Raw genomic sequence first — 17,748 nt, forward strand, 5'->3', positions numbered from 1 at the left:
AGTCCAATGAAAAAGTTGTAATTTTACAGGAAAAAGTCATTTTACATTAAAAGACCAAATTTTATGTGGAAAAGGTGAATGTAAACGACTTTTGTAATCTTATGCAAACTAAGTTAAAAACAAAGCGTAAAAAAGATGTCACTACATGAAAACAAATTGAGAACGATTGTAAATTTGTGTGCAAAAAAAACACCATACTCTTGTTTTTTGTAACAAAATCACTGTCCAACAAAAAACCGACGGTAATCTTCCACAATACTGCGACTTTTTCTGTTTAACATGCATTTTAAAAAATGGTCTTATGGTTAATACAACATAGATATTAGACAAAAATACACATATTAGGGAAAATAAGTTTTAAAAAAAAAACAATATTGAAGAGTTTGAAATTATACTAAAGTAAAATATTTTATGCATAAATTTAAGAAAGAATACACAACGTTAGAAAAATATTTTTAAAAGTAGATTTTTAAAACATCCTAAAATATTGGGCAAAAATACCACCATGTTTTGTAGCAACACATTTGCGTCGAACTTCCTTTTTGTTGTGATGCGTAGCAGACTGGGAATGCTAAATATAGTGGTAACACTAATTACACTTTGAAACGGTGATACAGTTGCATAATAATAATTGAAAACAAAGCATGTGGTGTAAGCCTCGACTATTTGCCGGGGTTCGGGCCATGCTGCTAATAGTGAAAAACAGCCATTCGGTGACACGCAAATAAAGTGTTTATAATTGCCTATATTAGTAGTTTGAACCCATAAATGTACAACAAAGTATGATCCCAAAACACTTTCAAACTCTTCTACAAAGAAGATTATTAGATTTTTTTAATTCTTTTTTAAAACGCTACATAAGCATTTGTAGTGAAGACGCTTAGTAACTTCCATTCATAACTCGGGCTAGGCGATACCGGCCTTATTTCAGGGTATCGGGTACTCGTGAAGGCTGCCGATATCCGCCGCTGATACTTAAGGCGCAAAAAAATCTGACATTAAGTCGTCCTCGCGAGTAGTGGGCGCTACACTGGTGGTTTGACACAGTGCATCAGAAAGGTCTTTGTTCACAATTGTCATTGTATTAATTAATGTACTAGTGGTTTTGGTAATTAGTATCGGTGAGTACTCAAGAATGAGTATTTCAAAATAAAATAAAACAAAATACTATAAACGGCAGGAAAAAATTTAAATGGGTCAGTTTTTCAGCAAATAGCTGGGGATAGAACATATAAATGCAAATAGGTGAATTTGTGAAAGTGAACCACCAGTAAGTGGGGTATTACTGTCGTAAGCGATGATGGGTAAAGCGGTGATATGACACTTTCTCTCTCCAGACGAGTGCGTCCTGGACGTCAACTTTGTGCTGAGAGACATCAACGATTTGGAAAGGGAAGGCGGCGGCGGGGTCAAATTGGCCACGACCATTTGCGTCCTTCTAGTCCTGTCTCTCGGGGCCGGGATCTTCGTCTTCCTCCAAGCACGCTCCAAGTCGCTCGCCACGGCTGCCCCCGCCAATCCCAAAACCAAAAGTGGCGGCTTCAAGAAGCTGGACAACAACGAAGGAGAGGGAGGCGCCGCGTGCCAAGCCGGCGCATCCTCCTCCGGCGAGTACAGCGACAGACTTGTCGGGACGGACGATGACGACGACGATGATGAAGATGACATCGTGTACATGGGGCAAGATGGAACCGTGTACAAGAAGTTCAAGTACGGGTTTTTGGCTGACCAGGACGACGACATTGAGCTAGAGTACGACGACGAGAGCTACACCTACAGATAAACACGCGCACGCGTGCCAGTGGACGTATATCACAAATGTCAAAAAAGTTGCATTTTACATGGAGAAAAAACATTTTACGTGAAAATGGTAAAAATTTGATAGGAAATGTAATTTAGTGTGAAAAGTTTACTTTTCAAATCTGCTCACAGCTCATATTTGAAACCGAATGTGTACTTGGGACAATTTTATGTGGATTATTTTTAAATCTGGGATGGAAAAGATTCATTGGAAAGAAAGTTGTAATTTAAGGAGAAAAAAATATTTTTTGAAATGTCATTTGATGTGAAAAAGACTTTAATGTGTAGAAATATTCAATTCTATGTGAAAAAGATAGTTATAATTTTACATGAACAAAAATGATGGAAAAAGAAATTTTCAGTTGTATGTGGGGGGGGAAATGGTAATTTACAAGGGAAAAGTTGCAATTGTAATAATTTTACATAAAAGCCATAATTTGATATGAAAAAAATGAGTTTGTGTGGGGATGAAGGTGTATGGGTACTAAAAACAAATAATAAAAAATAGTTTTTATGTGGAAAAGTGATTTTACATGAAAGTTGTAATTATACAATTAAAAAAAGACCAAATCTTATGTGGAAAAATATTTTTTTTATATATATATATAAAAGAATCAGAAAAATCACTCTGAACTTTCTAAAAAGGGCCTGCTGTGGCTCAAGTAGGTAGAGCGGGTTGTCAAGTGACCGAAGTGTCGCCAGTTCGATCCCGGCTCCGAATGTCCGCATGTCGAAGGGCAAGACACCGAACCCTAAGTTGCCCCAAGTGGGCCTGGCACGGTAGCAGCTGCCCATTGGTGTAGGAATGTGATGCTTTCTCGCTTTGGGCACTGTGATTGATGGTGTAGATCACTGGTGTCAAACTCGTGGCCCGGGGCCAGATCTGGCCCGCCACATCATTTTATGCGGCCCGCGAAAGCAAATCAAAATAGCTAATTGTGTTCTAGTGTAGTACCATTGAGATATTTGCAAGCATTTCTTTGTTACCAATCCCCCTTTGAAAAGAAATGCAATAGTTGAAAAACATGTTTTTATAGGCTTCTGATTTCAAAACTGGTTATTCATCAATGTGTTGTGTATATGACTGCGAAGTGGCCCGTGACAAAAATTAGTTTTGACACCCCTGGTGTAGATAAAGCGCTATATAAGTGCACTCCATTCACCATTTAAAAATTATTTTCTCAATTCTTGTAATTAGTTATTGGATTAAATAAGAAATTGAGGACAGCATTTTTTCTTTCAACATTTAATCCATAACTGTGATAAGAGTGACGACCTGCTTCCAGTTGTCTTTTTTTATACAAATATTTGAGGAACACGAGATGACAAGAGCGCAAAATCTGAACATTAGCAACCATTCACAGGATGAATCACATATTCACAAGTCATTTATACATATATATTATATATAACTTACTCACCAGCAGTATATAGACAACAATGAATTGATTGAGTGTAGCAAGCGTATGTAGTAGTAGATAATGTACTTAACTGTAGTATGCGGTAATATGAGGCAAAAGTGTGTGACTGGACTTTGAGCTTTCGTCTTTGACAATGTGCTAAGAAAATAGAAACGTTCCAGCTACAGGCTCAATTTCAACTCTGCCTTTTTAATTTCATTTGGTATGTAGTAGTGACAGAAAAAAATTATATAACAACTAAACGTCATAATTTAAGGTAAAAACCTAATTTTACATGAAACTTATTTGAAAACTATTTTCATGTATTAAAAATCTTTACGCACAAGTTTCATAGTAGTAATTTGAAGTGGAAAAAAATTCAAGGTAAACAGAATAATTTCATACACAAGAAAAAGCGAATTAAAAGAATTATGTACAAAAATGCTAATTGTATATGAAGATATTTTTTTTTTTTGCTTTATATGGAAGGTTATTTTATGTGAAAAAAATAATTGACATGAAAATAAGATGTAATTTTTCATACAAAATTACATGACAGAAATGAAAACAAAAGTAATATTGTCACTTGTGAAAAAGCCTTAATTTTGTGAAATAAATTTTTGTGCAGAAAAAAAATATGAAGAAAGCAATTAAGCGAACAGTTTTAATGTTACACAACAAAATATGTGGGGAGAGTGAAAATCAAACTGTGAAAAGTTAGACCGTGAATAGCAAAAATCCACAGATAACTGACGCCGATTATAATTGCAGTAGGAAAAGAAATAAAACATTAACCCAAGTAAATCTTGAAGCAGAGATGATCCACCAACAGGCATTTTTGGAGTCAGTTTCCACCCCGAAAAAAAATAATTGAAAAAAAAATCTGAGCATAGGTGAGTCCACATGTGCCGAATCGTGAGTATGCGTGGAACCACTGTAATTTTGTACATGAGGGGAAAAAAATGTGAGAGAAACCATTTAAATTTTTATGCGAAAAAGAACAAAAGTCATTAATAGATGTGAATTTGTTTTGTTTTGCATTTAACTTTACAAAGTAACATTTTTGGGAGGAGGGCATGGAAGATATTTAGCTTTGCAAGCAAAAACATAAGTCAATATATTCATACAGTACAAAAGAAATCTGTAATTTTTACATAAAGAGTTGTATGGGGAGGAAAATGTAATTTTACAAAAGCTCCAGTTTCATGAAAAAAAGTTGTCATTAAGTAACTGTGCGAAAAAAGGTCATTTTTGTTAATAGAGTCGTAGTTTGAAGAAAAAATCCAATGTCATATTTTCAGAAGTCGTCAGTGAAAGACTTTACGAGAACACATTGGTCATTTTATGCCTAAATGTGTTTTATGACAAAAAAAAAGGAATAGAGTGAAACTAAATTTGCAGTTTTACAAGAATAAAGTTGTAACATTTGTATTTCATACTAATAAATAACAAAATGTGACATGAAAAGTGGTAATTTGACAAGACGATTGTTGTAATAATTTAAATGTTCGACAATAAGGCCCAAACAAAACGGATGACGAGTAAAACAGTACCCTTTGAACGCCCACCATTAGACTAGACTCGGTATTATTTTGAAAAACAAATGAATGAAGTAAAAACGCAGTGTCGGCCTGCTTGTGGCATTTCAATCTTTTGGTGTCATGTGACACACACAAACTGGCTTACTGTATGTGTGTTAGCGTGTGTACTTGGAAACGTGTGTGTGTGTGTGTGTGTGTGAGAGTATGAAGACGGTTCGACCGAAACAATACAAAACAAAATAAAGGATGACGTTTCACCCAGGGGTCACCATGGCCGCAGTGAGGCCGTCTCCTGCGCTTGGCGTCAGTGTCCGTTGACGATCGTCTGTGAGGAAGAGGAGGAGGCCCCCGAAGAAGAAGAGGAGGAGGAGGAGGAAGAGGAATGGCTAGTGAAAAAGTTGTCGTCCCGCAGCTTGATGTGCTCGGGCCGCTCCAGCTGGACCTTGGCTTCGGCGATGTCGCTGTTGATGGCAGCGATCAGCGCCTCTGAAGGACAAACAGACAATCGCATAAATGAGTCTCCCAGACAGACAATGACCCGACCCATACTGCCAAACTGGTTACCAACTGGCTTAAAGGGGAACCAAATTCGTTTGTTTGTGTTTGTGGTACAGAATTTCGCAAGAATCATGGAAGATGACGCTTACGATTTGCTTTCTCGGGCCACATAAAATGATGTGGCAGGCAAGATTTGGCCACCAGGCCTTGAGTTTGACACCTGTGGCCTAGAGGCAATAAAAAATATTAATAAAAGCGTATTTGCGCCGCCCGGAACCATTTGGCCACTGTCCATGTTTTGTTTTGTTGCAGACGGACGCACTGTTGGACCAGTGAAAAACATTGCCAAGAACGATTGAGGAGCATTTGAATGTGATTTTTAAAAGACATTATTAGATATGTAATGTACATATAACATGATGAGTAAATTGAATGGTGTATATATATATATATATATATATATATTTTTTTTTTTTACCTAAAAAGGCAATTGCTAGGGCGCTAATGCTAATTGTGAATGCTAACCATTTAGCAAAGGCTGATTTTGTTGTCTCAAATTCTGTACAGTTTATACCACACACTCAGTAACAACATGTGTAGTTTAACGATAGAAGTTCAGCACTCAAATAAGAACAAAATGCATCTATGTAGTAAAAAAAAAGGTTACTCGAAGAAATATCAATAGGATTCGAACAACTTTCGACAGTGACAGCCCGAGATTACAGTAATTGATCCGCAATTTCGCCCTCTGCTATCGACCGAAATTACTCTCGCAACTGCTTGCATTGCGAACATCACGTGACCAAACCTGGAAATCATGCAGCAGACTCCCCGTGTATGCTGCGATAACTAGCATAACTACAGCTTGATGACATGATGGTTTCAACTCAATTTTAGCAAGTTGAAGTCTTTTCCCGTGTGGCATTATGATTTTCTTTGGTGGATGCCTGCTCGCTACAGAGCACTGTTCCCTAAATTGTACTGAAACAAGCAGACTATTGAGGATTTCGTGTGCTTTTCTCTGCTCATTTGGATCATTCAAACCCTGAAAATGCAACAGCCTCGACGCACTATTTTGCGTGCGTGCGTGTGTGCGTGTGTGTCTGCGTGCACTTTACCGAGCGATTCGTAGCTTCTCTCCGGACGGATATATCCCACCATGACCACGCTGAGGGTGTCGCCGTAGAAGTCCTCTTTGAACTTGTGGATCACATGAGTCTCCTGGGACAACAGAAGCACACACGCGTTGACGACAGCAAGACATCCCAATGTTCCACCGCGCTAATCGCTCATATTCGCTCGAGGCAACACTCCATGTTAAATGTCAATTCTAGCCAACATGCACAGCCTGTTATTTCCTGTTTGGCATCAATGGCTGCTCTTTATAGTTCCATGAATGCATGATAAGTCAATTACTACCACTCGCATCACTCTCATCTACCTGCACGTCTTTAATGTCACCCATGCCGACACTATCTTAATAGTGCCTTTTACACACAAAATCACCGCTCAATATTTCATGACGCTGAGCATAAATAAGTTAATTTATTTAGAAAAAGTCATCACAGTAAAATTTTTAAGATAGTTTAATATTCAAATTTTAAGAGAATAAAATGTTTGTTTTGAAAATGTAATTATACGAATCAGATGTTACATGAAAAGTTGTAATTTTACTCAAAATAGTTGCCATTTTGTGAAAAAAGATTTCAACAAGTCATTTTTTAATGTTGACAAAAACGTGAAAAATCTTAATGTAATAAAAATAATTTTGAGATATGTTTTTATTTTGCATTAAAAAATATACTTTTATGAGACAGTATTTTAACATGAAAGTCACACTTTAAAGTGAAACTATTTTTCAAGTGAAAAATGTGATTTTCTGCAAAAGCTCCCATTTTGAGATAAAAAATGTTTTTTACAACAAGAAAATTTACATTTTACAACAAAAAAATGTAATCTACAACCAAAATGTTATTAGAAAAAAAAACTGAAAAAAGTTTTCATTTTATATTAGTATAATTTTGTGAGAACGTCGTCGTAATTTAGTCTGAAAAAGTCACACTCTTAAGTGAAATATTTTACGCAAAGAAAGTTTGGGGAAAAGGTGAAATTTGTACGCATCTATGTATTTTTATTCGCTGCATTTCTACCCAAAATCATCTGTAAGCCATTTAGTTTTAAGGGTAATCTTGTAAAATAAAATGATTATAAAGTGTTTTGGGGTCATAGTTTGGGAAATATTTAGTGTTACAACGACTAATTATTAAACATTTTGAAGATGTTCAGTCTACCGTTGGCAAATGTTTGCTATTCATAGCGGGCACCCAAGCCAATAGCGAGGGCTGACTGTATAATAACGAATTCTATCGTGTCATTTTGAGGCTATTAGGCTAACGACACTGCCGGCGAGTGTGCCTTTATTCGGAACCCACCATTGACTTCTTGGTGTTCTTGTAGTACGGGTTCCAGCCGATGCTCATCACCATCTTGTGTACGTCGCCGTTGCCCACGCAGGCCCAGCCGTAGTAGATGCCCGTGCTGATGTCGGCCGGGAGTTGCTCCACCACGCAGTCGGGGAAGTTGGCTACAATTGAAATGAAGAACGGTTGGTGACGACCACATGACCGGAAATTGAACTTACCAACTCTACCAAGTACAACGTTAGCGTCACAATTGATGAAATAGGAATTCTACAAGTAGCTGAAAAATGGGAAAAAAAATTTAACGAACCACTACTACAGGACAATATGGTTCTGCAAACATTCCTGTACCCACATCTGTCAAAAGGTAAAAGAACGGCTTAAAAAAAACAAAACAAAAAACAGAGCGGGCTGTACAAGCCTTGCAAGACATACTTTGCCCGCCCATGCAGCTATTTATTAATAGCAAAAAGCGAGGGCACGTTAATTGACATAATGATGCTGTTTAATTGAGTCCATAAAGACAGTTTTGTTCACCTGCCACATTACATAAGCATGACTAAGAAAAAGATAACTTGACATTAATCAGCAACTAGAACGACCTGATGCAACGCTCACATTTATCTCGAATTTAAAGAGATAGCGATCTACGCCAAACACACAATTTACTTAGAAAAAGTCTTAGGATAACATACACATTTTTGCAAAGTTTACAAACGTAAATGTTTATTACGAATTTTTACAGCTATCCAAGGCTGTCAAACCGCAGAACAGGGGGTCACCCACAACAGGGTGCCCGTGGGCACAAACAAGGCACCCACCAACGACCACACCAGCAGCCCTATTCTAGAAATAGCTCATCGATGATTGGACATTGTGATTTCCTAGGAATGTTGAACAAGTGATCATTTGAAAATGGAAACACCTGCAGAGAAGATTGTGGCTATTGATATTTGTTTATGTCCTACTTGTTAAATCATTGTTGATAACTATTGTGAGGATTTCCCATAACCTACCAGCGTGAAGTTTGGACAAACTTGTGAGCGGTTGTGTCTATGAATACCATTCATTATTATTAATAACACATAAATTTAGTTTGAGCAAATGTATTATTGCAGAGGAGTGTTTAAAGAACTTTCATTTTCATTAAGGTTGGTGACGCCTGACAAACCATAGAAGACGTTTTCGTTTAGCCGGTCTAATCCAAACAAAAATAAAATAAATAATAATAATAATAATAATAAATTAAGTGCCTAGCCACAAGCCAGTGAAAACCAAAGATAAAGGATGCTTACCTGTCGGAATCCCCAGTTCTTTGCTGCCTCTCCCGAAGCCTCGGTTGACCTCTCCCCGACAGAAATACGGCAGGCTCTTCATTCCCACCAGGAGGTTTGATAAAGAGCCGGAGTGCGCGGGTGACCTCGAACGCCACAAGCCGGCAACAAGCCCAAAAGAAGGCCCGACACGGCCAAACCCAACCGAGAGAGACACTGAAAGAGTCCGAATGTAGTTTGTTATCTACGGCTGGGTGTAAATGAAGAGTCGCGCGACGAGTATCGGGTCAAAGCGGGAAGGGGGCAAGTTCACCTGCTATACTAGCTAGCGTAGTTAGCATTAGCGCAAACGACAATAAAGAAAAAAAAAAAAAAAAAAAATGGAGTTTCAAAACAGCGGGGTTTGGTTCCGACGAGTTCCCGGAGTCAAGGCGCTTGTGTCGGTGTTCCGTTGTTCAGCGAGGTCCAGTCTGACGGCAAGACGGACGCCACCACTAAGCTTGTAGCCGAGAAGCCCGGAACATGTTCACGTCGAACGTCAATCCAGTTGGTTTTTTTAACGTCCTGCGTGTTGACGTCACAACCACGTGACCAAGGAAGGAGTTACACGCTGCCTTCATGTGATGTCGGAAAAAGGAGAATCCTCTTCTTAAGAATCCGCTACCACCACGAGGTATTTGCAATGAGTCACATACAAAGACGAACTAATTTCCCACAAAATTTTTATATGGCCGAAAAATGTTTTATCCGGGAGTGAAAAAACAAATGCAACACATACAGTCGTTATGAGCCTTTCACGGTTATTTTTGACGCGTTAGGGATGGTAGTAGTCTATTCTACGAGCTATAGAAACTACCCACTTTTTTTACCTCTTCTTCTTAAATTAATAGGTAATTTAATAACTTTAATTATTATTTTTAAAACTATACAAATAAAAATATAATTAACTGAATTAAAATTGGATCGGATCATGACGATTTAAAATACCCAAGTATGTACTTTTTAAACTTTGTAATGAAAGTTATTTTTTGCTGTTAAAAATAGCTACAATAAATCTAATTTATAGTAATGCAATTACTAAATTCAACTCAATTTAATAATTTAAATTATTAAAAATGTAATTAAATTCAAGGAAAAAATTGTTCACCCTATTAAAATCATACAGTACTGTTTACGTAACCAAATGTAAAACCATGTTGTTTTAAAATGAAATGTCAAAGCTCACTTTTACAAGGTAAAAATCCACAGTGTACACTATTACAACACATATAACCAAACATATTTCAGTAATTACTCAAATTACTCGCATTTAAATATCAAATACACAATTATTAGCAGCTACTGGTTTGCATTAATAATATTTATTGGAATATATATATATATAAAAAACTTGATAATATGAGCAATAGGAATACAATCTATATTTTAAGAAAGTAGATGTAAAATAATGACTCGATGAATCGACATCTCGTCTCCCCATCATTTAAACTGTCAGGGCAAGTTGTAGCTAGATGTCTGCTGTAAAACAAATTATCTGGGACGTATCACCGCGACCCAAGTGAGGATAAGCGCAATGGAAGATGAATGAATGAATGAATGAATATCATCACCGATCAAACGTGTGCTGCCGATGATATGTACAGTATCGCCAGCACCGCGCTTTATATGCACAAGCTAACATGTTGGTTAGGAAATTCAACTGCTGCTCAAATAATATCAAGATCAACTTTTTTTTTTTTTTTTTTTTTTTAGAACATATTGTAACCCTCTGCTCCCTTGTGGGTAAAGTTTAAAAAGTCTAGCATCCATAAACTTAGGGATTGCAAGCACATATTGCGTGGAAAGCCAAGGTGGTGCTGGAGTGCACGAGTTAATGTTTTATGCCCTGTTGAGGAAATCTGACGACAAAATTTATATATATATTTTTTTTAATATATTTTGTTTAGAAAAAAAAAAAAAACACACCATAGGATTCATTCAACGACCAAGCTTGACCAAATGTACAGTAATGTGTTTTAACGCCATCTGGCGTTTACTGTTAAAAGTACAATAGTTTGACACAGCCCAAGAATATCCTCATAATAATCGTCTACATCAAATTATGAACTAGAGCTCTTTTCCAAATGTATTAATAGCCTGTCTGACATTAATAAATGGATGATTAATGCTTGATGTTTAAGAAAAAAAAGAAGAAATGTATTTTTATTTGCTCCATTTACACTTGCATTGCAGGTGCAGGCGTGCATGTGTGAAGCTCCATCTTGAACACTTACCATCATCCCATAAAAATACAAAATAAATCACACATTTATGACATGCACAGTTTCAAGATTTCCACCATTTTCCTTGACTTAACAAACACTTGTAAATCCATTTCGCACGGGTCAAATTTGACCTGGAAGAGCTTCAATGTACATGACGTGTCGAGTATGTGCTGCCATATTTTCAAAAAAAAAAAAATTCATTTTATGTTAATTTTAGAAATGTTGTCGAATTTCAGGGTTAAAGAATGACATTTTTTTTTTTAATTGCTATGAAATGTCAAAACGTATTTATTTGACCTGAATAATATGTTAAAACCCCCACTTCATCATTGAACAAATACTAATTACATGAAAACATCATGAGTGTATTTTTATAGGTGCATAATGATGTGAAGATGAATGCGTAGATAAAAAATTTTTTTGTGTGTGGTACTAGAATCTTACTGAGCGGTAGGGGAAATGGATGGATGGAATATGATTGCCAGAAGAACAAGGGCTGTTTAAAATCAAACGTAAATGTTGACAGTGTTGCGCTTCTCAAATAATACCACAAGAGGTCGCTGCCCGCAAAACCTGTGCATACCTCTTGGGCCACATTAATGACTATTTCAGGCAGAAATCCAGGCAATATTATGATAGCAATTTTGCAATATAATGATAACAATACCAATACCCCCTTGAGTCAAACTTTCAGTACTTTTTAAGTAAATTTATTCATTTTAAACCATGACTGTGATTTTTTTCTCCCCCCCCCCCCCCCCAATTTAATTTGCATGAAATTCCATGTTCAAGGCAAAGTTTATTGATTTGGCTTGAATTGCTTTTTTTCTTCACCTTTTTCTGTTCCAATCGAATGAAGGAGGAAATCGGTGCTGGAAGAAAACATCCACTCCAAACAAATCCTTCAACAGAGTATTCAGGGAAGTGACAGAGGGAAGGGCTGGTCCGTCTTGTGGGTTCCACATGCACGCACGCACGCACGCACGTACGCACACACTGGGGCCCTCTCTGAACTCATCCACGAGGGAGCTGAGTTAGTTGCAGCGACACGCACACACTAACACGCTAACTGAAGGTCTGAGCCCCAATTGGTCAGCGTCTCTCCACCCCGCCGCAGGACTCTCTGAGGGGTCTGCTACAGCACTCTTCTCCAGGGGCCTGCAAATGCTGGGAGTGAGGCTTTTTTCCCTTGATTTCTATTTTTGGCCCAAACGTCGGAGGACTTCAGCCTCTAACATTTCCCACTGTTCCCAAACACGCCGCATGGGAGTGCAGTGAAGCGCTCGTGCGCGCCGTGTGCGGATACAAACAACATGAAGGCCCCGTAGGTCACAGCAGCAATACGATCCTACTGAGACAAGAATCTGTGATGAGCTCGAGAGCAAGGATGCAGAAACTGCGCCTGCTTTCTCTGCTTCGCCAGCCATGTAGACGCAGGCCACGGCTAAAGGAATTTGGAAGGGACTCTTCCGGCAGCCCATCCCCCACCTCCCCAAACAGGAAGACTTGATTTAACTGCTCACCTCCCAAGTGAGCGAGAAATCTACATCCAGAGGTTTTTGGTCAAATCCAAAGACACTGACATGACGAAATCAGCTTGAAGGCAAAGTTGTAGTAGTGCAGTTTTGAAAATAATTAGCCTGTATTTGTCCTGGTAGCAGTTAAATAGTTGTTACACTTGAATGACATTGAAAAAGATTTTTAAAAAAATGAGTATCATGAGGCACATATACCACATGAATCACCTTAGGGTTGCACTTGACCACAAAAGTGCTTTGTTCTTTTTACGTCTTAATATCAAAAGGGGTAAAACCTCTTTTTAGGCTCGTCGCATTCCGAGCAAGGCGCCCGAAAGCAATTGACGTGGACCCAGTGGTGTGCAAAGTTCCGTTGCTGCCCTGGGCGCAGCCATGTCTTTTATGCCCTCAGAAAACCAGTCATCTTCGTGGGCGGGCAAGGATGTGGATCAAACTTTTTCACCCCTGAAAACCATCCATCCATCCATCCATTTTCTGAGCCGCTTCTCCTCACGCGGGTCGCTGGCCGTGCCGGAGCCCATCCCAGCTATCATCGGGCAGGAGGCGGGGTACACCCTGAACTGGTTGCCAGCCAATCGCAGGGCACATACCAACAAACAACCATTCGCACTCACATTCACACCTACGGGCAATTTAGTCTTCAATTAAATCTACCATGCACGTTTTTTTGGGATGTGGCAGGAAACCGGAGAGCCCGGAGAAAACCCACCCAGGCACGGTGGGAAAATGCAAACTCCACACAGGCGGGGCCGGGATCGGGATCGGGATCTGAACCCCGGTCCTCGGAACTGTGAGGCAGACGCTCTAACCAGTCGTCCAGCGTGCCGTCTTCCCTGAAAAGCAATGTTTTCAAATGTAGAGAGTAAAAGTAAACACAGTCGACGACTTAAGTACAGTCATAAAGTATTTGTACAAGGCACTTGCACAAACAATTTTGGGGCCAGGTGCTCAAGCCTATCGTAAAAAGGTCACCTATCGCCAAAATTCTTCATACAATTAGAGAAAATAAACAGTAGTATATTTTTAACTTATGTATTTATTTCTGTCAACACAATCAACAGTCAACACGTAATACAAGGTGACTATTAACTATTTAACCTGCACAACTGAATTGATTAAAACAAATACAAAATAGAGACGGGGGAAGTAAAGAAATAAACAATAGAAAGAAATACCGTGGTTACACCAGTGCGCATACCCTCTTATAAATGGGGACGTGGCTATGTTCAGAATTAAGCAATCACATTGAAACTCGCGTGACACGGGAGTCGGCACACGAGGGCCTCTGATGAAGGTGGGAGCATAAGTCCAGTTCTCCAAAGGACTCAAATCGGAATTGGGTGGGCAGTTGCTTGAGCACCACCGCGGGTCTGTGAGTTATTTACCCCGAACGCACCTTTGCCTACTTGTAAACGCGCCCAACGCTGTCGTGTCTTGAAAGGTGTGAGATGAGGTGGAACCAAAGGTCAAATTTGGTGAAGAGACGGTGGCTCTTCATCTCGTGTGGCATCGCATAAACATTCCCGTCTGCTCCTTTGCATTGCGCGCCATACAGTAGCTTGCAGAGGAGCCATCAATCTCATCAGGGGGAGCTGTTCACCCTCAGCCCGAGACTCAAAACACACGAGTGTATCTGCTCGCATTCATAAAAGCGAGGGAGGTCCCTAATTCCACAATAGCCTATAGGGCTTCAGGTTCATGTAGGAACCTGTCAGAGGGAAGACACATGTTTATGAATGAACACGCCGCCTCTCCGCTCAGTCCATTGACGCCGCTGTTTTGATGTGCATCACTGCATTGTGGTCGGGATGCACGCAATGTCCCAATAGTGGAAACGTGCGCCCAACTTTCATGTTTACAAAGCTTTGGGTGTGCACCTGATGAGCCCGCTCGTTGCGACTATGACTCAAGTGTGTCCCGTGAATGTTATGTTTTTGTGCAAACTGCTCGGAGATGACGGCGACGCCGAATGCCAGCGGGCATTAGAAGAGCGAGCGGCCATCTGCCAGCCTCGCGAACGAGCAACCCCACCAGCTGCAGTCGCAAAACGCCCTAGCAAGCAGGACATGCATGCAGCTTCTGACGTCTGCGGCCACACTGCGCTGCGAAGCCCACAAAGAACCGCGAGCGGAAACAATGCGAATGGAGCCCGCAAACGCCGTGTAGCTTGATCGTGCGGCCGGCACGCTGCCCTCCGGAGCACATCGACTCACTTCGGATGACCGCTTTGTGCGTCTATTTCCCCGCCGCGTGGGGGGAAAAAACACGGCGAAAAGGGACTCATGCAGGGGCGCTTTAATACCCCGACATGGCGACGGCAAGAAACGGAAGGGAGCTTTTTACCATTTTGGAAACGAGCGCGGATACAGAAAGTAGTGCGGCGTGCGACGGCCAAGAGTACACGCTAAATCTTTGTGGCGACGTGAAGTGGTTTGAAATTCCGTACAAAAAGCCAGACTCGGACGAGGAAGAAGACGGAGCGCAGGACGAGGACGAGGACGAGGACGAGGAGGAGGAGGAAGGAGGAGAGGACGAGGAGGACGAGGAGGACGGTGGCGGCGTGGGGGAGAATGGCTCCGCGAGCACGGCGGCGGCCAGCAGCCTTGCGGCCGGGGCAGGCTGCAACATCATTTTGGTGACTGGGAGCAATGGACTCAAGCACGAAGAGGAGGACAACTCGGAGGAGTGCTACCATTCCACCTCCACTAACTGCTCCGACGCCACCTCGAACGACTCTGACCTCGATTTCTCCGATTTGGAGGACGAGGAGGAGGAGCGAGCGAGCTTTCTCGGCTACGATGAAGACTTGTACGAGGACTGCACGTCTCCGGACTTCTGGGGCGAACCGGACCAGGTGATTTCTATCGAGACTTTCGGTGCTTCCAGCGGCCCTCAGCACTCACTGGGGGACGACGCCGAGCCCCGTGACTATTTCCGGATACTCTTCCCAGATTCGCTGTTTGAACACATGGTGGAACAAACAAACAACAACGCCCTCTATCGGCAGAGGAGGAATGGCAAAACAGACCCGCACTGGCACCCGACCCACGACAGCGAGATGAGAGCCTACGTGGGCCTCAACATCCTCATGGGCGTCAATCGGCTGCCAGATAGCGGCATGTACTGGGCCAGCGACATTTTCATAGGCAACGCGGGCTTTAAAAAGACGATGACCGCCAGGCGCTTCGAGAAGCTCACCCAGTACCTCCAGCTTTGCGACAGGGAGGGGGAACCCGTGCGCGGCGAGCGCGGCTACGACGGCCTTTTCAAGATCAGGCCTCTCCTGGATGTGCTGGAGAACACCATGTGGGACGCGTACACGCCCAACCGCTGTCTGACCATAGACAAGAGTGCCCTTGTCACCAAAGGGCGTTCTTCGCCCACGCACTCCATGCCCTCCATGCCCTCCAAGCCCCTGAGGAAAGGCTTGAGCGTGTGGATGCTGTGCGACTCGCGCTCGGGCTACTGCCACCGGGCCAAGATTCACGTCGGCCGGCCCAGCGAGGACCGAGCGGTGGTGCTGCAGGGGTACCGGGCGGTGACCTCCCTGGTGCGTGGCCTGGAGGGTCAGTACCACCACCTCTTCTTGGACAGCTTCTTCAACTCGGTGCCCCTCCTCCAGAGATTGCTGAAGGACGGACTCTACGCCTGCGGGCCCGCGCATTCGGGGCGCAAAGGTTTCCCCGAGGTCCTCCGCCCTCGAAATGTGGGCAAGCTCTCGCAGGGGGAGTTCTACCAGTGCCAGCGTGGCAACCTGGTTGCTACGGTGACACGGGACATCAAGGTCATTAGCTGCCTGTCCACCAACTCCGCCCCAGGGATTGTGGGTATCAGTCCGGGGGAGGAGCATAACTGCGAGATGGACGGCGAGGGCGACAGCGACATCACGGAGAGCTCGGGTCTGTCTTTCGGTCTACCGAGGCCGCTCCCCTTGCTGCTGTACCAGGAGAACATGAGGGGAGTGGAATTGTGCGACCAGCTGAGGGAGTGCTACCAGGTGGGCCGGCCGCACAGGAAGTGGTGGCGCTACTTCTTGTGGTTCTACGTCAACGTGTGCATTGTCAACGCCTACGTCCTCATGAAGGAAAGCAGAGGGGGCACGGCGCCGGCCGGCCTCAACGGCAAGCAGCTCACCCAGCACCACTTCCGGGTGCGGCTGGCCCAGCAGCTGATCGGAGACTACCAGGGGGCGAGGGGCATGGAGCGGGCCGCCCGGAAGAGGCACGCCGACTCGCCCATCGAGTACGGACACCGCCTGGAGCGCATGTCCGAACGCTCGCGGCGCTGCAGGAACTGCACCAACAAGGGACTACGACACGAGAGCGTGTTCGGCTGCAAGATATGCAATGTCCACCTATGCAGAGGAGGCTGCTTCTCTGAGTTTCATAAATAAACTCTTTATTAAAAAAAACAAACAAAAAAAAAAAAAAACTGTATAATCATCTCATGTCAAGGGATACTTTTTTTTTTTTTTTTTATAAATATAAATCAACCCATATTAATTCCAAAGGCCACTCACAACCAGTGCACAGTATAGTCATATCCACTTTTGAGCTAGTTAGAAATATTGCACGCATATAGAGACAATAAACAGAGTACTGTATTTGAAATAGTGTAGAATGTTTGGGCGCATTGCCTTCTTGTAACACTGACTGAATTGCCTTGTCACCTTTTTATATGTTTAAGGATTTTTTTATATGATTAAAAAAAAAAAAAAAGAACAAATTTCTGCACTTACATTAGATCGGACAGCTTTTACCATGGAATGTTTATCTCTCGTTTTTCAATAAATGCTCATTAAGATGTACATCTGATTGAATGGTCCATTTTGTGCACGCCGCAGAAAAGTCACTATTTATGAAGAATGCGAAAGAAGTGTTACATTTGAAATGAATGAACCGTTGCTGCTTTGAGTATGCAGCTGATGTGCTGACACACTCACAGCTTGGAACAATTAGTGACAGGAAAAACACAACAAAAAAACAACCTCAACCCCCTCCTGCCGGCAGACCG

The 17,748-nt window shown here is 41.9% G+C and overlaps 3 protein-coding genes across 5 annotated transcripts in view; 2 read left to right on the forward strand and 1 right to left on the reverse strand.

Moving 5' to 3' along the window:
- pcsk5b (proprotein convertase subtilisin/kexin type 5b) overlaps window positions 1-2,375 on the forward strand; it is an 83,630-nt gene extending 81,255 nt beyond the window's left edge. For both annotated transcript variants that reach the window (XM_061768006.1, XM_061768008.1), the window contains one exon: window positions 1,338-2,375. In XM_061768006.1, coding sequence (XP_061623990.1) covers window positions 1,338-1,783 — 446 coding nt within the window. In that variant the 3' untranslated portion in view covers window positions 1,784-2,375. The remainder of the gene's footprint in view (window positions 1-1,337) is intronic.
- A 1,435-nt stretch (window positions 2,376-3,810) lies between these two features.
- rfk (riboflavin kinase) lies at window positions 3,811-9,482 on the reverse strand. Of its 2 annotated transcripts, XM_061768022.1 has the most exons (5): window positions 9,247-9,482; window positions 8,955-9,149; window positions 7,672-7,823; window positions 6,358-6,460; window positions 3,811-5,227 (listed from the first exon to the last, which is right to left on the reverse strand). In XM_061768022.1, the coding sequence occupies exons 1-5, from the start codon at window positions 9,272-9,274 to the stop codon at window positions 5,046-5,048; spliced, it is 660 nt and encodes a 219-aa protein (XP_061624006.1). In that variant the 5' UTR covers window positions 9,275-9,482; the 3' UTR covers window positions 3,811-5,045. The 2 variants fall into 2 exon arrangements, with proteins under 2 accessions (XP_061624006.1, XP_061624007.1); XM_061768023.1 differs by having other exon boundaries at window positions 8,955-9,482.
- Window positions 9,483-15,043: 5,561 nt separating this feature from the next.
- Window positions 15,044-17,128, forward strand: LOC133474939 (piggyBac transposable element-derived protein 4-like). Its single transcript, XM_061767125.1, has 2 exons — window positions 15,044-15,216; window positions 15,334-17,128. Exons 1-2 carry the CDS (start codon window positions 15,044-15,046, stop codon window positions 17,126-17,128), a joined length of 1,968 nt encoding a protein of 655 aa, XP_061623109.1.
- The last annotated feature ends 620 nt before the right edge of the window (window positions 17,129-17,748 follow it).

This window comes from Phyllopteryx taeniolatus, chromosome 3 (genome assembly GCF_024500385.1).
Source record: "Phyllopteryx taeniolatus isolate TA_2022b chromosome 3, UOR_Ptae_1.2, whole genome shotgun sequence".
NCBI classification, from domain to species: domain Eukaryota; kingdom Metazoa; phylum Chordata; class Actinopteri; order Syngnathiformes; family Syngnathidae; genus Phyllopteryx; species Phyllopteryx taeniolatus.

Excerpts from the sequence above, each read along its gene's own strand:
- rfk (XM_061768022.1), bottom strand. The coding sequence starts at position 9,274 with ATGCTAACTACGCTAGCTAGTATAGCAG. Across the intron at positions 7,824-8,954 it reads AGAACTGGGGATTCCGACAG|CCAACTTCCCCGACTGCGTG; the intron begins GTAAGCATCCTT and ends TTTCAATTGTAG. Across the intron at positions 6,461-7,671 it reads AGAACACCAAGAAGTCAATG|GAGACTCATGTGATCCACAA; the intron begins GTGGGTTCCGAA and ends CTGTTGTCCCAG.
- LOC133474939 (XM_061767125.1), top strand. The coding sequence starts at position 15,044 with ATGGCGACGGCAAGAAACGGAAGGGAGCTTTTTACCATTTTGGAAACG. Across the intron at positions 15,217-15,333 it reads GACGAGGAAGAAGACGGAGC|CAGCCTTGCGGCCGGGGCAG; the intron begins GCAGGACGAGGA and ends GGCGGCGGCCAG.